Source organism: Poecilia latipinna, unplaced genomic scaffold, assembly GCF_001443285.1.
Source record: "Poecilia latipinna isolate Pla-1442-1.1 unplaced genomic scaffold, P_latipinna-1.0 Scaffold914, whole genome shotgun sequence".
NCBI lineage: Eukaryota > Metazoa > Chordata > Actinopteri > Cyprinodontiformes > Poeciliidae > Poecilia > Poecilia latipinna.
Window position 1 is genome coordinate 211,193 of NW_015113530.1, and position 17,672 is coordinate 228,864.

The window sequence follows — 17,672 nt, forward strand, 5'->3', positions numbered from 1 at the left end:
AAGTATTTATTTTTAATAAAACTACATAAAAACAAGAGTTTGTAATGTATGAATTAAAATAACTAAAAATAAATTAAATAAAAAAGGATGGGTTATTGATGTATGACAGGTTTTTTTAAAAACTAAAAATTAGGAGAAAAAGAAGCACTGCTGATGTACAAGAATCTTTCAAAAATGTAAAAAAAAAAAGTAAATAAAAAACAGTTTGCTGATGCATGAGAAGCTTTTCAAAAAAATAAAAATATCCACAACAGTCTGAAGATGGGAAGTTAGGAGGTGAAGGTTTAACTACGCCTCCATGTTTCGTTTTCCTGCTGAAACCGCTTTGCAAAAAAAAAAAAACATTTCATGTTTTCTCACATTCCAACCTCAAATCAGGGGGATGAAGCAGCACAAAATCCACAGAAAAACAAATTACATTTACAGTATAATTAAAAATTGAAACCGTCTTGTTTACAAAATTTCAAAGCCTGACTTTTTCTCTTTCTCTATAAAATATTAAAATAGTTTTATGCCACAGAACCACACCTTTCAGACTTATATTTGTAAAGAAATGTAACTTTTTTCCACCTTACAGCTACTTCTAGTCGGTCTATCAAACTAACTTTTTGGTTGAGAACCAACAAGGCCATGACGAATAGCAACAGCCGCATCGTTTTGCTGCTTCAAAGTAAAAAAAAAATAAAAGCCTGGAGCTGAAATGAACTCAGCCATGACCTGCAGGAAACTGTAACGGAAATAGAACCGAAGAGCCAGTAATTAATCAGGAAGAAGCGAGCCGGTACCGGCCCAAATGACTTCGCTGCACCAACAGGAAGCCAACAGTGGCTTCCTCTCACTCGGCTACCACAGAGCCCCTCAGCTCACTAAACATCGACTGCAGAAGGTTTTAATCAGGCAGGCTGAGGGCTACTAACCCAACAGTAAGTCCATCCAGGATGTTCTCACGTTCTTCACTGGTTGTTGTGGCTCAAAACTACTGATTTGTAGCAAACTTCTCCCAAAAAGTTGCAGGATTTATATTTTTTTGGTGTGAATTAATATTTTTCTTCGACTTGGGGGTTTTGTTTGCATCTTGGCATTTTTATAACAAACAATAGAGAAACTTGAAACTGGCAGAAACGGTAGGCTGCCTACTTTGGTCAAACATGTAAAAATAAACTGCAACAAACCTGTGAAATGGTTCAGGAAGTAAAATTAGGAGCTTAAATATAAAATAACGTCAAAGAACAAAGCAAAGAACTAGATTTGATAGATCTGCCCTTAACGATCAGGTACAATCTCACCAATACCCAATTTTGATTTTTTTTTTATATTAAATATTGAAATCAGATTGGTGCATCTCTTATTTATGACATCAACTTCTTTTATTCATTTTTTCAAATTTACTGATATTTACTAATGAAATTGAGGAGAAAATAACAAAAATTGTAAAAAAAAAAAAAAAAAAAAGAAATGCTTAAGTCAGTTTTGTTGTGAAACTTATCAATAATTGTTATGACTATAAATGATCAAATAAATGCCTCCCTGGTTGTTTCTAAATCAGTTTTAGCTTCTTTATGGGACACATTTGGTAAAAACGGATAAAAAAACAAAACAGGGAAAATGTCTTTGCTCTGAGCAGCAGCAGCACTGAACAGCTCATGTCTCGGGAATCTCTGCTGACTGTGAGTAACAGCTTCATGCAGCCAGGTCGGCTCAGATGTGCGAGGAAAGCACCATTTCATTCTTTCCTTTATGCAACACATTAGGAAATAAACACTTTGCGCCATAAATGCCTGGCTGACTCAGCTTAAGCAGCAGCTGCAATGCAAGCTGCAGGAATCATCGACCTGATTGAACAGAAAGGGAAGTTCTTCCTGCTTCGCTCGGGGTTTGATTGCATCACTGCGACCAAAGTTGACCTTTATGAGCTGCACGGTTCGCACACTTTCCCCACTTTTCAAGCGTTTTCTAGCTGGAAGCAATACAAATTAACTAAAAGAAAGAAGAAGAAAAAAGTTTCAATTTGCAGCATCATTTAAAATATAACAAAATTTTATGTTTTCAAATGTCTCGTGAACAAAATAATTCATCCAATTTCTATAACTTTAACATATGAAATACAAATCATTGAGCATTATGAGTAATAAATATCATTTCCATTGAAACAATGCAAACAAATCATGTTATAGTGAAATTAAATGTTTAAAAACATACAAAAAATATTTAAAATATTCTCACCAAGTTTTCTGGCATTTAGCAAATACAAATAATTTTGGTAATTCTAATATAACAAGAAAATGTTAGTCTGATTTAACTTCAGACACCAAGATAAAAACATCTGTTTTTGTTTTGTATATGAAAATACCTGGTGTTTTGATCCGACACGATAAATTGTCCAAGAAGTTCTGATAATATTATTTTTGAGACATTTTCATGTAATATACTCATAAAGGCATAATTTCAAGTTCATCCCAAAAAACTTTGATTTCTTATTAACATTTAACACTGGAACAAAGTTGTAAGCCTGGCGGGCCACCAGGCTTTACTTGCTCGTGCCAGGCTATACTTGCTTGTTTTATTTTATCTAAATGTTGTTTTTATTGCAGTTTTAAGCTTTTAAAGTTGGTGTTTAGGTACTTTAACACAATTATTTTGTGATATTTTAAAATTTCCTGTAAATTTTAAACATTTTTAATCTCAAAAACAGGGTAAGTTGCTGGATGACTGCACCATCACTTACTAAAGTTTCTGGAGTAAACACGATGTAATATATTTTAAATATCCAAAATAAACAAAAAAAAATGAATTTTGAAGTCTCTGTAACCAAAACTGCCCTTCATCAAAAGAGCTGGATGAGACCAAAACACCAGACTGAAGACTTTTATCATCCAGTTTTTGGTAGAAAGAGAAAAGACAATCATGTAAATGGAAACCATCGAGCTCATTTTAGTTTGTAATTGATTTATTGATTACTACAACATACTTACTGGTTTCAACTGTAAATAATATTTCCCAAATTAAGGCTTTTAATCAGACATCAGAATGATTAAAATTGAAATAACTGAAAATTGAAGCACTTTCAAGGATTTTAAGAGGTAGAAAGTTAGACAGTTGGTAGAAAACCAGAAGCTTCACACGGTGTACAGCTAATCTGACTCCTATAGATAAAACAAAACATGTGTGTGTGTTTGGTTAACACACACACGCTCTTCCCTCCGCTTCCTCTCATCAAGGGCCTCCTTCCTGTGCGACTGAGAGGGCTTATTCATTAGTCGGCGCTCCATCAGGGGTTCATTGTCCCCACAGATCAGCGCGGAAACACAAAGGCTGGAGGCGGGCGCCGCCATTATTTTAAGCTCTAAATAACCGCTCTGCATGGGACGGCGACACACCCACATTAGGGAGCTGGCACGGCCCTAATGGGTGGTGATGGAAAGGAGATGAGGGTAGTTAAACACACCTGGCAAGCTGTTACCTACAGACACAGCACTGAAAGTCTCACTTTTAGTCACGTTAAGCTATAAAATTCTGTGTTTTCTTTCAGGATTTTATGTAATATTCGTACATAGAGTTACTCTGTGCATAACTTAAGTTCTGTTAATGTCTAAGAGGTTCGTTAGAGAACACTACTGAGTAAATTAGGCATGTAAGAGGAAGAGAAAATGCTGTGGAAAGAGAAAGTTTAAGGGTGAATTCACACCAGCCCTGTTTAGTCTGCTAAACTAGCTTTTTTGGACTTTTCTGCCTGAAAACCTTGGTTTTGGTTTGCTTTAAGTGAAATCTGATGCAGTTTGAATGCAAAGCGCTCCAAAGCAGGAAGTGGACTACAGCACAAGGCATTCTGGGTAAATAAAGTGGTTCTGTTACCAAAAACAAAAGAGAAATCCTACAGCCACTAAAATCTGACGCCACTCCATTTGTGTTTACATTTTGTGAAGAATGAAATTGCAGTCAGTGTCTGTGTCATTTCCTTCAGTGGTTCTTGGTGCAGCGCCACCACAGGCGAGGAGGGGAACAGGATTTTCCAAAGGGTTTGGCTCATTTGACACAAAAGCAAACCGCAGCAACTGAAAATGTAAATAATGTCGCAACTTTGTTGGGGTGAAACGATTAATCGAATTAATTGTGATTAATCGATTAGTGGAATTATTCTCAATTGATAAATCTTTAACTGGAGTACATATTGCCTAAAAAAGTCATTTGCAGAAATAACAACACACTCACAGCAGCAGCTAAGACAAAACTGTACAGAAAATACACATTTTGGATTGAATAAAAAAAGAAAAGCCTTCGTAAATATATTCTACCCAAAACTACAGTGGGATAGTTTCAGCTTCATCTCAATCAAATTCTGTAAAAGCCAAAATCTCCTATTATTTAACACCTTTTTCTATCCAATTATTAACCAGTTAACCCAAAAATTAATCAAATCAACCAACAAATTATCAGGCGTTCACTAAAGGAATGATATGCTGTTGCATTTTATGCAATAAAATGTTTATTTCGTTATATAAAAAGTTATTTAATTACCAGTTTGCCTTTCTGAAATGCATTTCTGAAGTTGTATCTAAAAAGGTTTATGAAAATCCAGCAGAATGTACCTTTTTTTATTTGATTAATTGATTATTCTAACGATTAATCGATTATTAAAATAATTATTAGCTGCAAAAATGTTAGGTAAATTTCCTTTTATGCTACAATTGTGTACTATTTTGTCTATTTAGTCTAACTAAAATGAGAAAAATAGCAGAATGAAGGGTTTGCAAAGCACTGAGGACTTTAACAGCAATAAGCATCCAGATGAATGAAGATCTACCATTTTTGGTTTTACCGGTGAAAGCCAAAAATGGTTTTCACCAGTAAAACCATTTACCGGTGAAAATGGCCGGTAAATGGCCGTCCTGTTGTCGTAACATTACGACAACTGGACGGCGTTGGGGAGTCTCTGCAGTGAGCAAAGAGGCTCACTTTGTTGTTTATAGTGTGTCGGGGAGCCAGGAGGAGCTTAACAGCTTAATTGTGTCTGGTGATGCCTTAAGGCTACTGCAGCTCTGTTTTCACACACGTCTTTGACATGGCGTGTCCCACACACTCAACCCTCCCGAGTCCAAAAACAAACTCATCTGGTGGCTTTTACAATCCTGTTTACATGAGACGGTAAGTAAATAAAGAGCTACTAGTTTCCAAACTATTTAACATAATGATGGGCGATTAATCAAAATGATTTTTTTGGTTTGTGAAGATAACACTGTAAGAGTAGGGCTGGACGATATGGCTTAAAAATAACACATCCAATTATTTTTTCCTGCCAGATCCGATTTTCATAAAGTTTTTTTCCTAAGACATAAATGACTAAATATTTTTAAAAAGTAGCTTTTATTTCAGGCACCCCTTCAGGGAGTTGGACAACAGAGTATTAGGGCCAGGCTACAATAATTTATGTTTATGAGAATATAGTAACAATATTAGCAGAATAAAGATGAAATTTTACCAGGACGTCTTCTAGATCTGAGAAAAAAGTTTTAATGAGATTGTCAATTTATTTTCTACGTTGGCATTCTTACAAAATTACTACTTCATGCTCCTAATATTACCACTTTAATGTCCTATTACTAGCACTGTATGCTTGTAACTTCACGACTTTATTCTTTTAAAAAAACAACAACCTTAGACTGACTTTAATATTTTGTCGTAGAGTTGACCTGAATTAAAAGTTTTACAGCTTCTATATTAGCAGCTAGCTACCAGTAGTTACAACCATGTTGAGTCACAGATCGCAGTGAAGATATGTGTGTGACTCAAAATAAAACCCCACAAAAAAATAGAAAATTACATAGAATATTAAATTAAATCGTCCTACCACAACAAAATTTAAGACCTGGGATAGCTCGAGTCCTAGTTAGCAAGGATACATTAGCAGCTGCTAGCTTCTGAGTCACAGAACTCAGTGAAGATCTCTGCACACGACTGAACTCCCACAAGAAAACAGAAAAAATATGGCATTGTAAATAGTCCAGATGGCACAAAATTTAAGCTGCGGGATTTGGATATTTAAGGCCAACTCATTGTTTTCCAATTTATTTAAGACATTTTAATGCCTTAATTTTAGATACATGAATTTAAGACTTTTGAAGGATCCCCAAGCTTAAGCGAATGCCGTTTCCATGGTTCCTAGACTCAACTTCCCAATGAATACAAACAGGAACTCTCTAACTTATCAGACACCTCCGATCTGGACATCTCCATCAGGGACAGCAATATCCCTTCTTTCATCTATACATCCTCTTAGACTTTGGGTAAACACGAAGAAGGCCCTCGGCTGAAGCAATCCGTCTCTCTTTAGTGCGCTCACACTCCGTTGGACAGTGACGGATCGTCCATTGAACTTGGCTCCCCGGAGCTCCCATCAATCACCTCCCTCTGTCCCATGGCGGACCGCCGATCTATCGTCACCCCTCACCCCCCATCAGGAAATCAGACAATGGGAGGGCCTGAAATCAACACTGGGATCTGACTTGACCTGCTGAGGGTTTGCAGAGTGGCTTTTATTTCAGTCCACCCTCAGTGAGTTGGACGATGGGGTTTTGTTTAATTACAAGGATGTTATTACAAAAACACGCAATTTTACCAGAATAACGTCTTGAAATTACGGGAAAAAAGTTGCTTTAATGGGAAAAGCGTCTAGAGTCATTAGGATTTGAAGCGTTTCTTTTTTCATAATGGACTCACTTTGTTCCTGATGTGTTAAAAGTTTACCAATTTCTATAAAGTATTAAGTATTAACTGTGAAACATATACCAAAGTATAAATTCAAGACATAACGTTCCTCATCAAATTATGTTATTTTATGTGTTGGAGTTTTCATAAAAGTATTTTGTGACTCTATTCTGGAAACATTTCGACATTACTCGGGTAACTTTACTACAATAACCTTACGACTTTATCCCAGTAACTTTACATCTTTGTTTCAGTAACATTACGTCTTTATTCTCGTAATACTATAAACTTATTCTCATAATATTGGCCCTAAGACTCTGTAGAGTTGACCTGACTTCAAAGTCCAAATAAGTAAAAGCTGAAAAACAAGATGGCGGCCATTGGCGAGTTGACATCACTCATCGCTATGGAAATCCAAGGAGTGCATTAGTGAAATAAAAATTAAAAGTCTAGATTTTCCAAAAATTAAATCTTCAAAACTCCAAACCCAATCAAAGCAGTCGTGATGTTCCACTCTTTATCACAATACAACCACAAACATCGATGGGATTCATTGGGATTTTACAGGACAGTAAATACTTTAAACCAGGTTTAGCTGCAGCTGTCTGCCAAAGTTTTCACATTTCTGCTCATTCCTATTTGTAGAAAATCAATTCTCTGATTAATTGGACAAACATGTCTCGGTAGGTTTGCAGCCATCCAAGAAAAGTTTTCTGTTTAAAATTATGGCTGTCTTAATGCCAAATCTAGGGATATCAACTGTTTAGGTAACTTTTGAAGGCAAGTTGTTGCACTGGTTTTTATTTAGTGGCTTGCAGCACTTTTCATATTATTTATGAAGGTATTTTCACAACTTTACACTACACAGTGTTGGTCTACGAGATAAAATCACTGTAAGCACATTGAAGTTTGTGGTGACAAGGTGACAAAATGTGAAAATAAAGACAAATGTAACCAGTCGGAACAGCAAGAGCACACAGAGAAGCATGAGAAGGGTCAAAAGGTGAGCGACTGGAAAACATTTCTTCAACAAATAATTGTTTCCATCTCCTTGCTAAAACCTGAGGTTTCATGGCAAATAGAAATAATACAAAACAAAACTTGCAGCTACCCAGAGATACTGGTGTTGAGAAAACACTGGACGGGGAGCATCGAGGTGAATACACACTTCTCTGTTGCCTGGTGACGTCGCCGTTCACTCATCTGGCGCTGATAAACCCCAGAACTTAGATACCAAAAGACCCAGGCGATGGAAAACAGGGAACACTTCAACAACCGAGGGAGAAAGACAACGTTCCCCCCCACACACACAAACCAAGCCAACAAGCGGAGAAACGAGCATTTGGGAGGCCGAGTTCCTCTCATTTCCACTCAATCGACTTGCCAGAGAATATCCCCCTTCCTTCTGGCCAGCCTCGTGGGAAAGAGATGGAAAAAGCGGAAGCTTTTGGAGGTGCGCCCTGTGCGTTTGTGCCCATTAGTCATCAATGGGGGAACCTGGACCGTTTGTTCCTTTCCTTCGCGTTGGCACACGACACACACAGCGAGTGTTTTCTGGCTCCGGAGAGCCACGAATTGTGACAGCCAAGTTTTTTGGCAGGACACCCGATGGTTGGTTACGCAACGGCTTCCGTCATTTCAGCATGAGCAGAAACAGATTGTTGTATTCATAAACAGTTGCTGTGGAGATGCGCCCACACAGGCTGAGTCAATAGATGGTCTGGATCAGCCTCAGGGCCGCGGAGATAAAAAGTGAGCGCTGCAGAAAGTGAATAAAATCTATGACGACAGTCCTGATCCAAACAAAACTGAGTTTGTCAGGGATACCCAACTCCATGGTCCGTTAGGAATAATTAAGGACAACTACTACAACCTGGAACAATTAATCGTGATTAATCGACTACCAAAATAGATGTAAACTAATTTAGTAATGCTTAATTGTTAACTGGAAAATAGAGGCAAAAAAATTGCTAAAATTTTGACTGAGTGCTTTGATCTGGATTGCTACTTTTAACTACATCCTGTTAAAGCTGAAATAATTACTCATGATTAATCGATCTACTGAAATAATCGTCAACTAATTTAGTAATCAATTAGTCATTAACTGGAGGATACACACTAAAAACAAGATATGCTGAAAATCACATCGACTGCTTTAACCTGATCTACTACTTTTATCTACATCCTGTAGGGCTGAAACGGTTAATAGATTACTTAAATAATCATCAACTAACTTAGTTTTTGTGAAAGAAAACCACCCTGAGAGCAGTAATTAAGCAAAACTTTATATATATTAATTTTCCATTTAAGATAAAAAAAATATGTTCTTCCCAGAACTAATAGAGTGGCATTGTTTAGCTTCACCTGACAAAAACAAAAATCTCCTATTAAGCATCTTTTGCTATCCAATTATGAATCAATTAAAAATGTAGTCAATCTACAAATGATCAAGTGTTCACTTATTGCATTTTAGGCAATAAAATGTTTATTTTCTTACGCATTTTTAATGTTGTATAAAATAAGCTCACATAATTACCTGGAAAATCTGCAGAATGTGCCAGTTTTTTATCCGATTAATCAATTAATCATTTGAACAACCAATTACTAAAATAATCGTTAGCTGCAGCCATATATCCTGTACAACTAAGCAAGCAAATCAGTCTTCTTATGCCATAAAATGTTACATTGTAAACCTCCAAAGTTGTTCAGGGTGTCAGACTAACTTGTAAAATGTTGGACAGCAAGGGTACAGATGATTGGGTCATATTACCCAAATTCATGCAACCAACACCCACACGAAATGAATCATATGACAATCTCACGCAACAGTAACTCACTTGAGATCATAATGAGAACAGTAAATCAAAAAGGAAAGCGGAAAGTAGGACAAAGAAGTAACCTGAGGACAACTACACGCTTTGGTTCCTTTAAATTATCCCGCCGTCAGCCGCCAGGGGGCTCCTGCCATGTGGCTCCTCCGCTTAAAAGAGGGATTTAAATTTCTCCAGCTGTCAATCAAAAAGCCCAATCATAACAAGCCCCTTGTTCTCTAACAAATTAGTTAAGAACATTACGTGAAAATGTGTATTTTTTCTTGAAAATAAAAACAACTCTAGAAGTGTCTGTAAAGTAAACAAAAACCCCACAAAGTGTTTCCAAACAAGCTACGAAGTGAGGTGAATCTAATTAAATTTAAAGTAAACTCTAAAGGTCGAGTTCACTTTTAATAATCAGGTCAGGCAGATTGGCGCTACGCAATGTGTTTTCTAACACTTTATCCTATAAATCTCAGTAAATTGTAATATTTTTATGAAGAGAAAACATGCAGGCTTTGTATGTTCCGATCACTGAACTAAGCTTTTGATCTCGGGCTGACTGACACAGCGCTGTCTTCTTCTAACATACACACTCAAAATAAGTATTTAACTCGATAACGTCAACTGTGAAAGGATTTAAGACCTCCTAGTTCAAGTCGGGTGATTTAATGTGTCCAGCTGAAAACCTATTTAAGCTCAAAACGATGTGGAAGACATCGCAACCCCACTTTAGCTCGTTAAGTCGCGTCAATAGACGATTTAAAACCCCCGTCGCCCACCGCTAGTGTTAGCAAGCTAACTTAGCCACCAGTCAACACCGCTCGGAGAAACCGTCGGCTTTACTAACTAAACAACCAGTGTTTGTCGCCTTCACCGAGCCACGTCCGTTAAAGACATCCCAAACAACCTACCTGCCGTGAAACCAGTCCTTACAGATGTCGCATTCGATCATAAACCGGCTCACATCGTAGGGCTGCCGGCAGACACAGTACAGCGGGGCCGCCGCCATCTTCCTACTGTCCCCAAACAACGCAGGAATGAAGCGGGCGGGGATTTAACCCACAGTCCGGAAACACCCGAGGTGAGAATTTAAGCATCCGGAAACACCCGAGGTGATAACGGGGCGTCCGGATGAAGCCGAGGACAGAGTTGTATGGCAGAGCGTTGTAACATATAATCTGAGGCAGGTAGAGTATCCAAAAATTGTAATCAATTTAAAGTAGTACTTATTCATCATGTTTACTCGTGTAAAAGCACCGAATATATGATCTGAAGATCTGAACATTTGATTTAATATTTAAAAATCGTGAGACAAATAAAAACATAAACTTTCGAGCAAAATGTAAAAATTACAAATGTAGGTAGAATAAATATTTTCCTAATGTTTATTTTTTCAATGCAAAGCTAATAAAACTAATACATATCTATATTTAGCATTTACTGTATCTTCTTGACCTCCAAATATAACAACAGGTTCAGTAGATAGAAAATAACATCAGAATAATAAAGTTTGTCTCACTAAAACATATTGTAGGTGTGCCTCCTAATCTCCTAATACATATTTGAAGTCAATGTTATCAACAGACTTGTGAAAAAAATCATCTTGTGACGTCTTGAACCGCTTTAATTATTGTGTGATATATAGTTTTGCCATAATCCCGAAGCGTTACGAGGTCCTCCGTTCTATTGAAGCCCACCTCTGACGTCAGTTTCCAAATTATTCATTTCCATCTGTCTATGTAGGCACACAAACAATAGGCTTTTTACAAAAAGAAAGGGATGACATAATAAAACAGTGTCATGATTTTCCTTCTCAAGAACAAACTGAGATTTATTTTCCTTAATTATTTTAGTTTTTTTACTAAATATAGGAAAGAAATCATGACCAACAGCCTTATATAATATTGCATTGTACAAGCAGGGATTAGTGAACCCCAGGACAGAGAAACATAAAACAAAACCCAAATTTCATTGTGAATTTTTGTCGATTTTTAATTCAATGTATAATTTAATGTAGAATTTAGTGTATTGAGTCAATCTGCATATATTTTTCATTATTAATTGTCTTTTTCTAAAAAAATCAAATCTTCTTCATAACAAAATGTTTAAAAATGTTGAAAATAAAATTAGTGAATCAGAATCATTCAGCTTCATATTCAGTTAGTTATAATAAAAATAAATATAATTGAATTAAATTATAAAAATGATATGTCAAATTATTTAGGTGCCTTAATCCAAATGTTCATAATTTACCAATCATTTACGTTTTAACTTTATTGACTCAGGTACTCACTTAAGTTTATTAGAATAAAATTACAATAAATTTAATTTAAAAAGTCTGATTATTTCACTTTATTTAGGTACTGAAATACAAATGTGCATAATTTATCGGTAAAATTAAAATTCTATTAATGGATATATTAAAAATAATAATAAATAAATACAATACTCTGAAAAGGATATTAAAATAAAATAAAAAAAATTATAAAATAAAATACTCAGGCATACTAAAAAATAGATTAAATTAAATTGAATTAATCCGTTTATGTCACTTTATTTAGGTGTCTGACTCAAATGTGCATAATTTACTTCTCAATAAATTGTAAATTTAAATACAATTAGATGTTAATCTAAATAATTTAGCTCTATTCAATTAGGCTTATTAGAATAAAATAAAACTGAATCCCATTATGCATAATCAGCAGTTATTTATCAGTAACCTATAAACATGCCGTTATCTCGCCAAGCAAACAAAAGCTGTTTCTCTGACTCATTCCAGCGCTGAATATTTGCATGGCTGCACACATTACAGCATCCATTTTCAGCCTGAGCAGCTCAGAGGAGCTTAAAAAAAAATCAAAACACAACGCAGACGCTCAGCGTGTCTCAGCGGAGGATGTCTGACATGCCCTACGTGCCTGCGTGCTGAATAGCAATGGGACCACCGACCCACAGCCTGATCCGAGAGCTGACAGCACCCATCCCCCCTCACATCCATCTGTGCTGCTCTGCATCGCAGCTCCACTCAAGGTGCATGAAGCCTCATCTGCAGATTGTTGACTTTATGGATGCAAACAGTTCTCAGAGCTGCTAGCAGTTAGCTGCACTTAGCTAAAGAAGATAATTATCAGTTCATTTTAACTGATTGGACAATGTTTTGAAGGAGCAAAGTGCAACACACTCATACTGTGAACTGCAAAGACCACATAAGTTTGGATTGGAAAAATAACATTAAATCAGTTAACACACTGCAAAAACAAACTAAGTATTTTTGCTGAATTTCCAGTGCAAATATCTTACCACACTTGAAAAGAAACAAAACTAGCTTACAAGTAGATTTTTTTTTTTAGCAAGGAGCAATAATTCATAAATATTGAAGAAAAAGTGCGAGTTATAAGTCTCATAAGATATTTGCACTAGTAAAAGTCCAAAAATACTTAGTAAGATCTTCTATTTTTGCACAGTGTCTTATAAAATAAAAAAAATATTTTGTTTGCAGTACCTCAGTGTGCGTTTTAAGTCAATAATTTGTTTATTTTGATTTTAAAAGTATTATTAGCATATTATTTAATTTGATACCACATTTTTCCTTTATTATAAGTTAAAATATCATGTTCCATTGGCAGAATATTTCACTATAACTAGTACTTATGAGAACAAAGTCATAACATTACAACTTTTTTGGTATTTAGATAGAAATTAGACAAAAAGTAAAGATTTAGATTTTTCCCTTTCTCTTTAACAAATGCAATTATCTACTGTTTGGATTTGTTTAGGTCCTATTTGTTTAATATTAAAATTCTTATATGCATGTCATATTTAAACAAGCGAACACAAAAAAATTCAAAAACATTTTCTGTTTCACAAACTAAAAATTATATATTTTGGTGTTCAGGCGCCATCTGCTGGTGAAATTGTATACTACTGTTTACAAGTCCGAGGACGCTGTACGCAGCACCAGCTTACGTCATCACGTAACGGTGTAACAGACACCCGCTGCCCGCTTCGCCTCTTGCGGTTTAACATCCTTCGATATGTTGCGTTTAAAACAACCAAATGCGTTTCAAACGTGACTCTCCTGGTCGCCACGGAAACTCGGGGTTGATTTTAAAACCGACCGGATGATAAAACAGGTAAGATGATTAAAAATCAGCAACGTCACATCAGCGTAGGCTGTTTACATGTAAAAATGAGAGTTAATGGTCATTTATATACATCTCCACCCTGAATACTAGTCTGCTCCTTTAACAAACCAGCAATTTTAGTTTTATTTGTAATGTTTTTATCGTCTTCCTGTCATTATGACGTCTAGACACAATTAAAAATGGTATAATTAATGTTTAATAGCTATTATTAATTGAGACTCCATAAACAAATGAATTATTTTTATTAATACCTTTATAAAACCTCCTCGGTTGATTACTTTTAATGGTAGATTAATTTTTTTTTTAAATATGGTAGTAAAATAAAACATATGTATGGAAAATAAATATTTAACCAAATGTTTTTTATAAACATTTTTAATATGTTGCATTTAGTCTGCAGAAATGCGAGTAAAGGGTATTTGAAATAGAAAAATGTCCGAATATAGAGTTTTTTCCCCCAACTTAGCTTAAGCTTTTAAGAAGGTAAAAGACTGCATAAATGAGAATAAGTACAGAAATGATATATATGTATTAATATAAAAAGTACAACAGTTATTTAATGAAATAAATTGAAAATCAGTTAATCAATATAAATTAATAAAAATTAAATTGTATATTATTAATACTAATAATATACAAAAATAATCTGTGAAAAGATCAATATCTTCCACTTTCTCCTAGAGCTACTATTGCTAAAAATGCACCACTACTGACCAAAAACAACCAATCAGAGCCAGTGGGAGGGTCTTAGCAATGACAATCACCTCATGTATGCTCTGCTAAATGTGCTAATAGCAGAGAAGTGATTTACAGTTACAGGAAACCGGTTTATCTACTTTCAGTTGTGGTTATGCTAACTAGCCTTAGCATTCACAACAGGCTCTGCTAACTACAGGGTAGCAGAGAAAATGATTGACATCACTAAGACCCACCTCTTGGATCTAATTGGTTGTTTTGGAGTCATCACTTTGAGCAGGCGATTTATCACATTTTATCTGTCCTATATACTGTCACAACATAGTGACAGTTTCAACTAATACAAAACAAAATATTCTTATAAAAGTTACACCTTTAAATGACGATCTAGATCAGTTTTAAACATATTTTGTGTTTGGAGGATTTGGAAAGCCATCCTGACCGCTAAGATGAGGCGTCTGTCCAGAAGAAAAGCCCTGAGTCTGGTGAAGGAGCTGGACGCCTTCCCCAAAGTGGCAGACAGCTACGTGGAAACGTCTGCGTCCGGGGGGACCGGTGGGACCAGAACTCTGAAATCAAACAGAACCGTCACCAGAAACACAACCCAAGAGTAACCGCTCCGTCTGTCTCCTCCGCAGTGTCCATCATAGCATTCAGCGCCATGGCGGTTCTGGCCATATTGGAGTTCTTTGTGTACCGAGACACTTGGATGAAATATGACTATGAAGTTGACAATGATTTTTCCAGGTTAGCATTCATCGATACGTCAGCTTGCTGCATTGTGATTAGCTACAATACAGGATTTCTTCCAAAGTGTTATAAAGCCTGGCGGGCCACCAGGCTTAACTTACTGCCCCGCCAGGCTTAGTGTTTTTTATGTATTTATTTTTCAGTCATTTTCAACCTTTCCAAAGAAAGAAAACTGCTGAAACATTGGTGAAAAAAATACAAGACAAAACCAGTACAGAAATAAACAATATTTCAATTCCTGTCAATCGTAAAAACACAAAATGTTGACAGAAAAAAGTACAGGGAAGGAAAAGCAAAGCAGCAGAATTTTTCCTGTATATTTTTCTAAAACATGTCTCCAAGGAATTACATTTATTTTATTTTTATGGAAGACCAAAAGTGACATAATTAAAATTAAAAGCAGAAATATACATTGTCCATTTTAGGTAATATTTCTTTATTTTAATCATCTTTAATTTTGTTTGCCTTTTTTAAAAACTATCGGTGTTTCAGTATTGTAAATGACGCACAGTCAAATTTTCAAATTTACGGTCAATCTTTAACATTTTTACCACATAAAATGTTATACTGCGCGATATAAAGCTAAATATGTCTTTTTCTTGACCGCAGTAAGCTAAGGATAAATGTGGACGTCACAGTAGCAATGAAATGCCAGCGTGAGTAGCTGACGTTCTTCATTAAACTGTTTAAATGTGTTTAAATTTGTTAACTCAGGATTTACTTCTATGTTTTTATTGCAGATGTGGGAGCAGACATCTTGGATCTGGCAGAAACAATGATCACATCCAACGGCCTGCAGTACGAACCTGTGAGTTCACCTGTTTGGTTTGTTAAATTTAACCAGTGGTGTCAACATTTTTATGAAATCTGTCAATCAAAAACAAGAAAAGTGTATTAAACTGTTGAAATCAATTATTTCCAGTTTTACTATTCTTTACTTGTGGTCATGGGCCAAACAAAATCATTTCAAGGGCCACAAATGGCCCCTGGGCCTCAATTTGGACACCCCTGACTTATTCCAATCTCTGTTTTTCCAGGGAAAATACAACTTAAATTCAAAATAAGCAATGAAAAAATTTAGAAACCAGGAGCTTAAATACTGGATCAGGTTGTAAAGCACTAGATAAGCCAATTAAAGGAGACGTGGAACAGCTGTGGGACGGAGAGCAGCAGAAAAACTTAATGAGGAAACCAATTAATTAAGACTCAAGGAATCAGAGAGAAAAAGCCTGATAACAATCCAAGAAATTAAATTCAAATATTCATGAAACAAACTAAGTAAAGGAAATTAATTATATGGCAACACATTAACAACAATAATAAACATGGAAAAAACAATTTACCTTTAGAATATAAAAAATAAATTTGCAACACTGAGGGAAAAAAGTAAAGTTTTATTAGTTGTTTGTTTTTGACTTTATTTTGTTGTAAAATAAAACCAAATCCACCAAAAAACATCCAGTTACACACATTCAGTTCCTCCAAGTGACAATAATATTCCTTCCTAGATTTAAACATGCAGTTTATTTAAACATCTCTGTATTTAAACATGTTTTTATTATTTTGGACCAAAAAGCTAAAATTCCAGCTCCAGCTCCTCATGTCAGTCAGAAAATTGATGAAAGAAATCATTCAAATGTTTTGCTCATCTCATCTTTGTGCTTTTAATCAGGTTATTTTTGAATTATCCCCACAACAGAGGCTGTGGCAAAGGTAGGAGAAGTTTAATGTGAGTATTCAGCGTTATGTTTTCAGGATTAGATGGTAACTTAATGCTTGTTTTTGTCCTTCAGGACGCTGCGTCTCCTTCAGAGCAGGCTGAGGGAGGAGCACGCTCTGCAGGAGGTTCTGTACAAAACGCTGCTGAAGGGAGCGCCCACCGCTCTGCCGCCGCGGTTCGTCTCCATTCAGACCACGCGGCTGGTAAAGTACGACTCAGCAAAAATGTTTGACGTGTGGTCTGGGTTTCAGGGAGGACGCACCCAACGAGCCGCTCAACGCCTGCAGGATTCACGGACACGCTTACGTCAATAAGGTGGCAGGAAACCTACACATCACAGTCGGAAAGTAAGGAAGTATGCAGAAAATAATGTTAGGATATCAAATTTTTTATATTTTTTATTCAATCTCTGGAAAAGAAAATGATTTTGGTCCATTTTAACAACAAAAATGAACAAAAGTTTGTAAATATTAAACACACTGATATCAGAGTTTAGCATTTTTAAGGTGAGATGAAATACGACAGAATTAACTCACTAATAACTGGCTGAGCAAATCTGCCGGAACTCTGCTAGGGTTGCTAGGCAATGGGGTGAGTTCTACTTGGGTTGCTAGGCAATGGGCTGAGTTCTACTTGGGTTGCTAGGCAACGGGCTGCTGATTTGTGACTCAAAGTTTGGGAGGTTTGTGAACATTTTCAGACACCAAAAATTCTAAACTTGTTGCCATTAAACTTTTTTTTTTTTTTTTTTTTTTTAAAACCTTGGGCCGTTTTTAGAAGCAGAAGAACCAAAATGGGAAGTACGGGAAAAAATTTAAACTTTTTTGGGTTCGAAAAATTTTC

The 17,672-nt window shown here is 35.9% G+C and overlaps 2 protein-coding genes across 5 annotated transcripts in view; one reads left to right on the plus strand and one right to left on the minus strand.

The window, feature by feature from the left end:
• The window catches only part of kdm7aa (lysine (K)-specific demethylase 7Aa), a 30,905-nt gene extending 20,333 nt beyond the window's left edge, over positions 1-10,572 (minus strand). The window contains exon 1 of the mRNA XM_015048935.1: positions 10,430-10,572. Within this exon, the coding sequence (XP_014904421.1) occupies positions 10,430-10,527 (98 nt within the window). The 5' untranslated portion in view covers positions 10,528-10,572. The remainder of the gene's footprint in view (positions 1-10,429) is intronic.
• Positions 10,573-13,482: 2,910 nt separating this feature from the next.
• Positions 13,483-17,672, plus strand: part of LOC106957553 (endoplasmic reticulum-Golgi intermediate compartment protein 2-like) — a 10,756-nt gene continuing 6,566 nt past the window's right edge. For 2 of the 4 annotated variants that reach the window (XM_015048940.1, XM_015048936.1), the window contains exons 1-8: positions 13,483-13,651; positions 14,781-14,914; positions 14,998-15,106; positions 15,719-15,765; positions 15,850-15,917; positions 16,782-16,822; positions 16,903-17,004; positions 17,081-17,176. In XM_015048940.1, the coding sequence (XP_014904426.1) occupies positions 14,809-14,914; positions 14,998-15,106; positions 15,719-15,765; positions 15,850-15,917; positions 16,782-16,822; positions 16,903-17,004; positions 17,081-17,176 (569 nt within the window). In that variant the 5' untranslated portion in view covers positions 13,483-13,651; positions 14,781-14,808. The remainder of the gene's footprint in view (positions 13,652-14,780; positions 14,915-14,997; positions 15,107-15,718; positions 15,766-15,849; positions 15,918-16,781; positions 16,823-16,902; positions 17,005-17,080; positions 17,177-17,672) is intronic. The other 2 variants (XM_015048938.1, XM_015048939.1) reach the window with 1 other exon arrangement.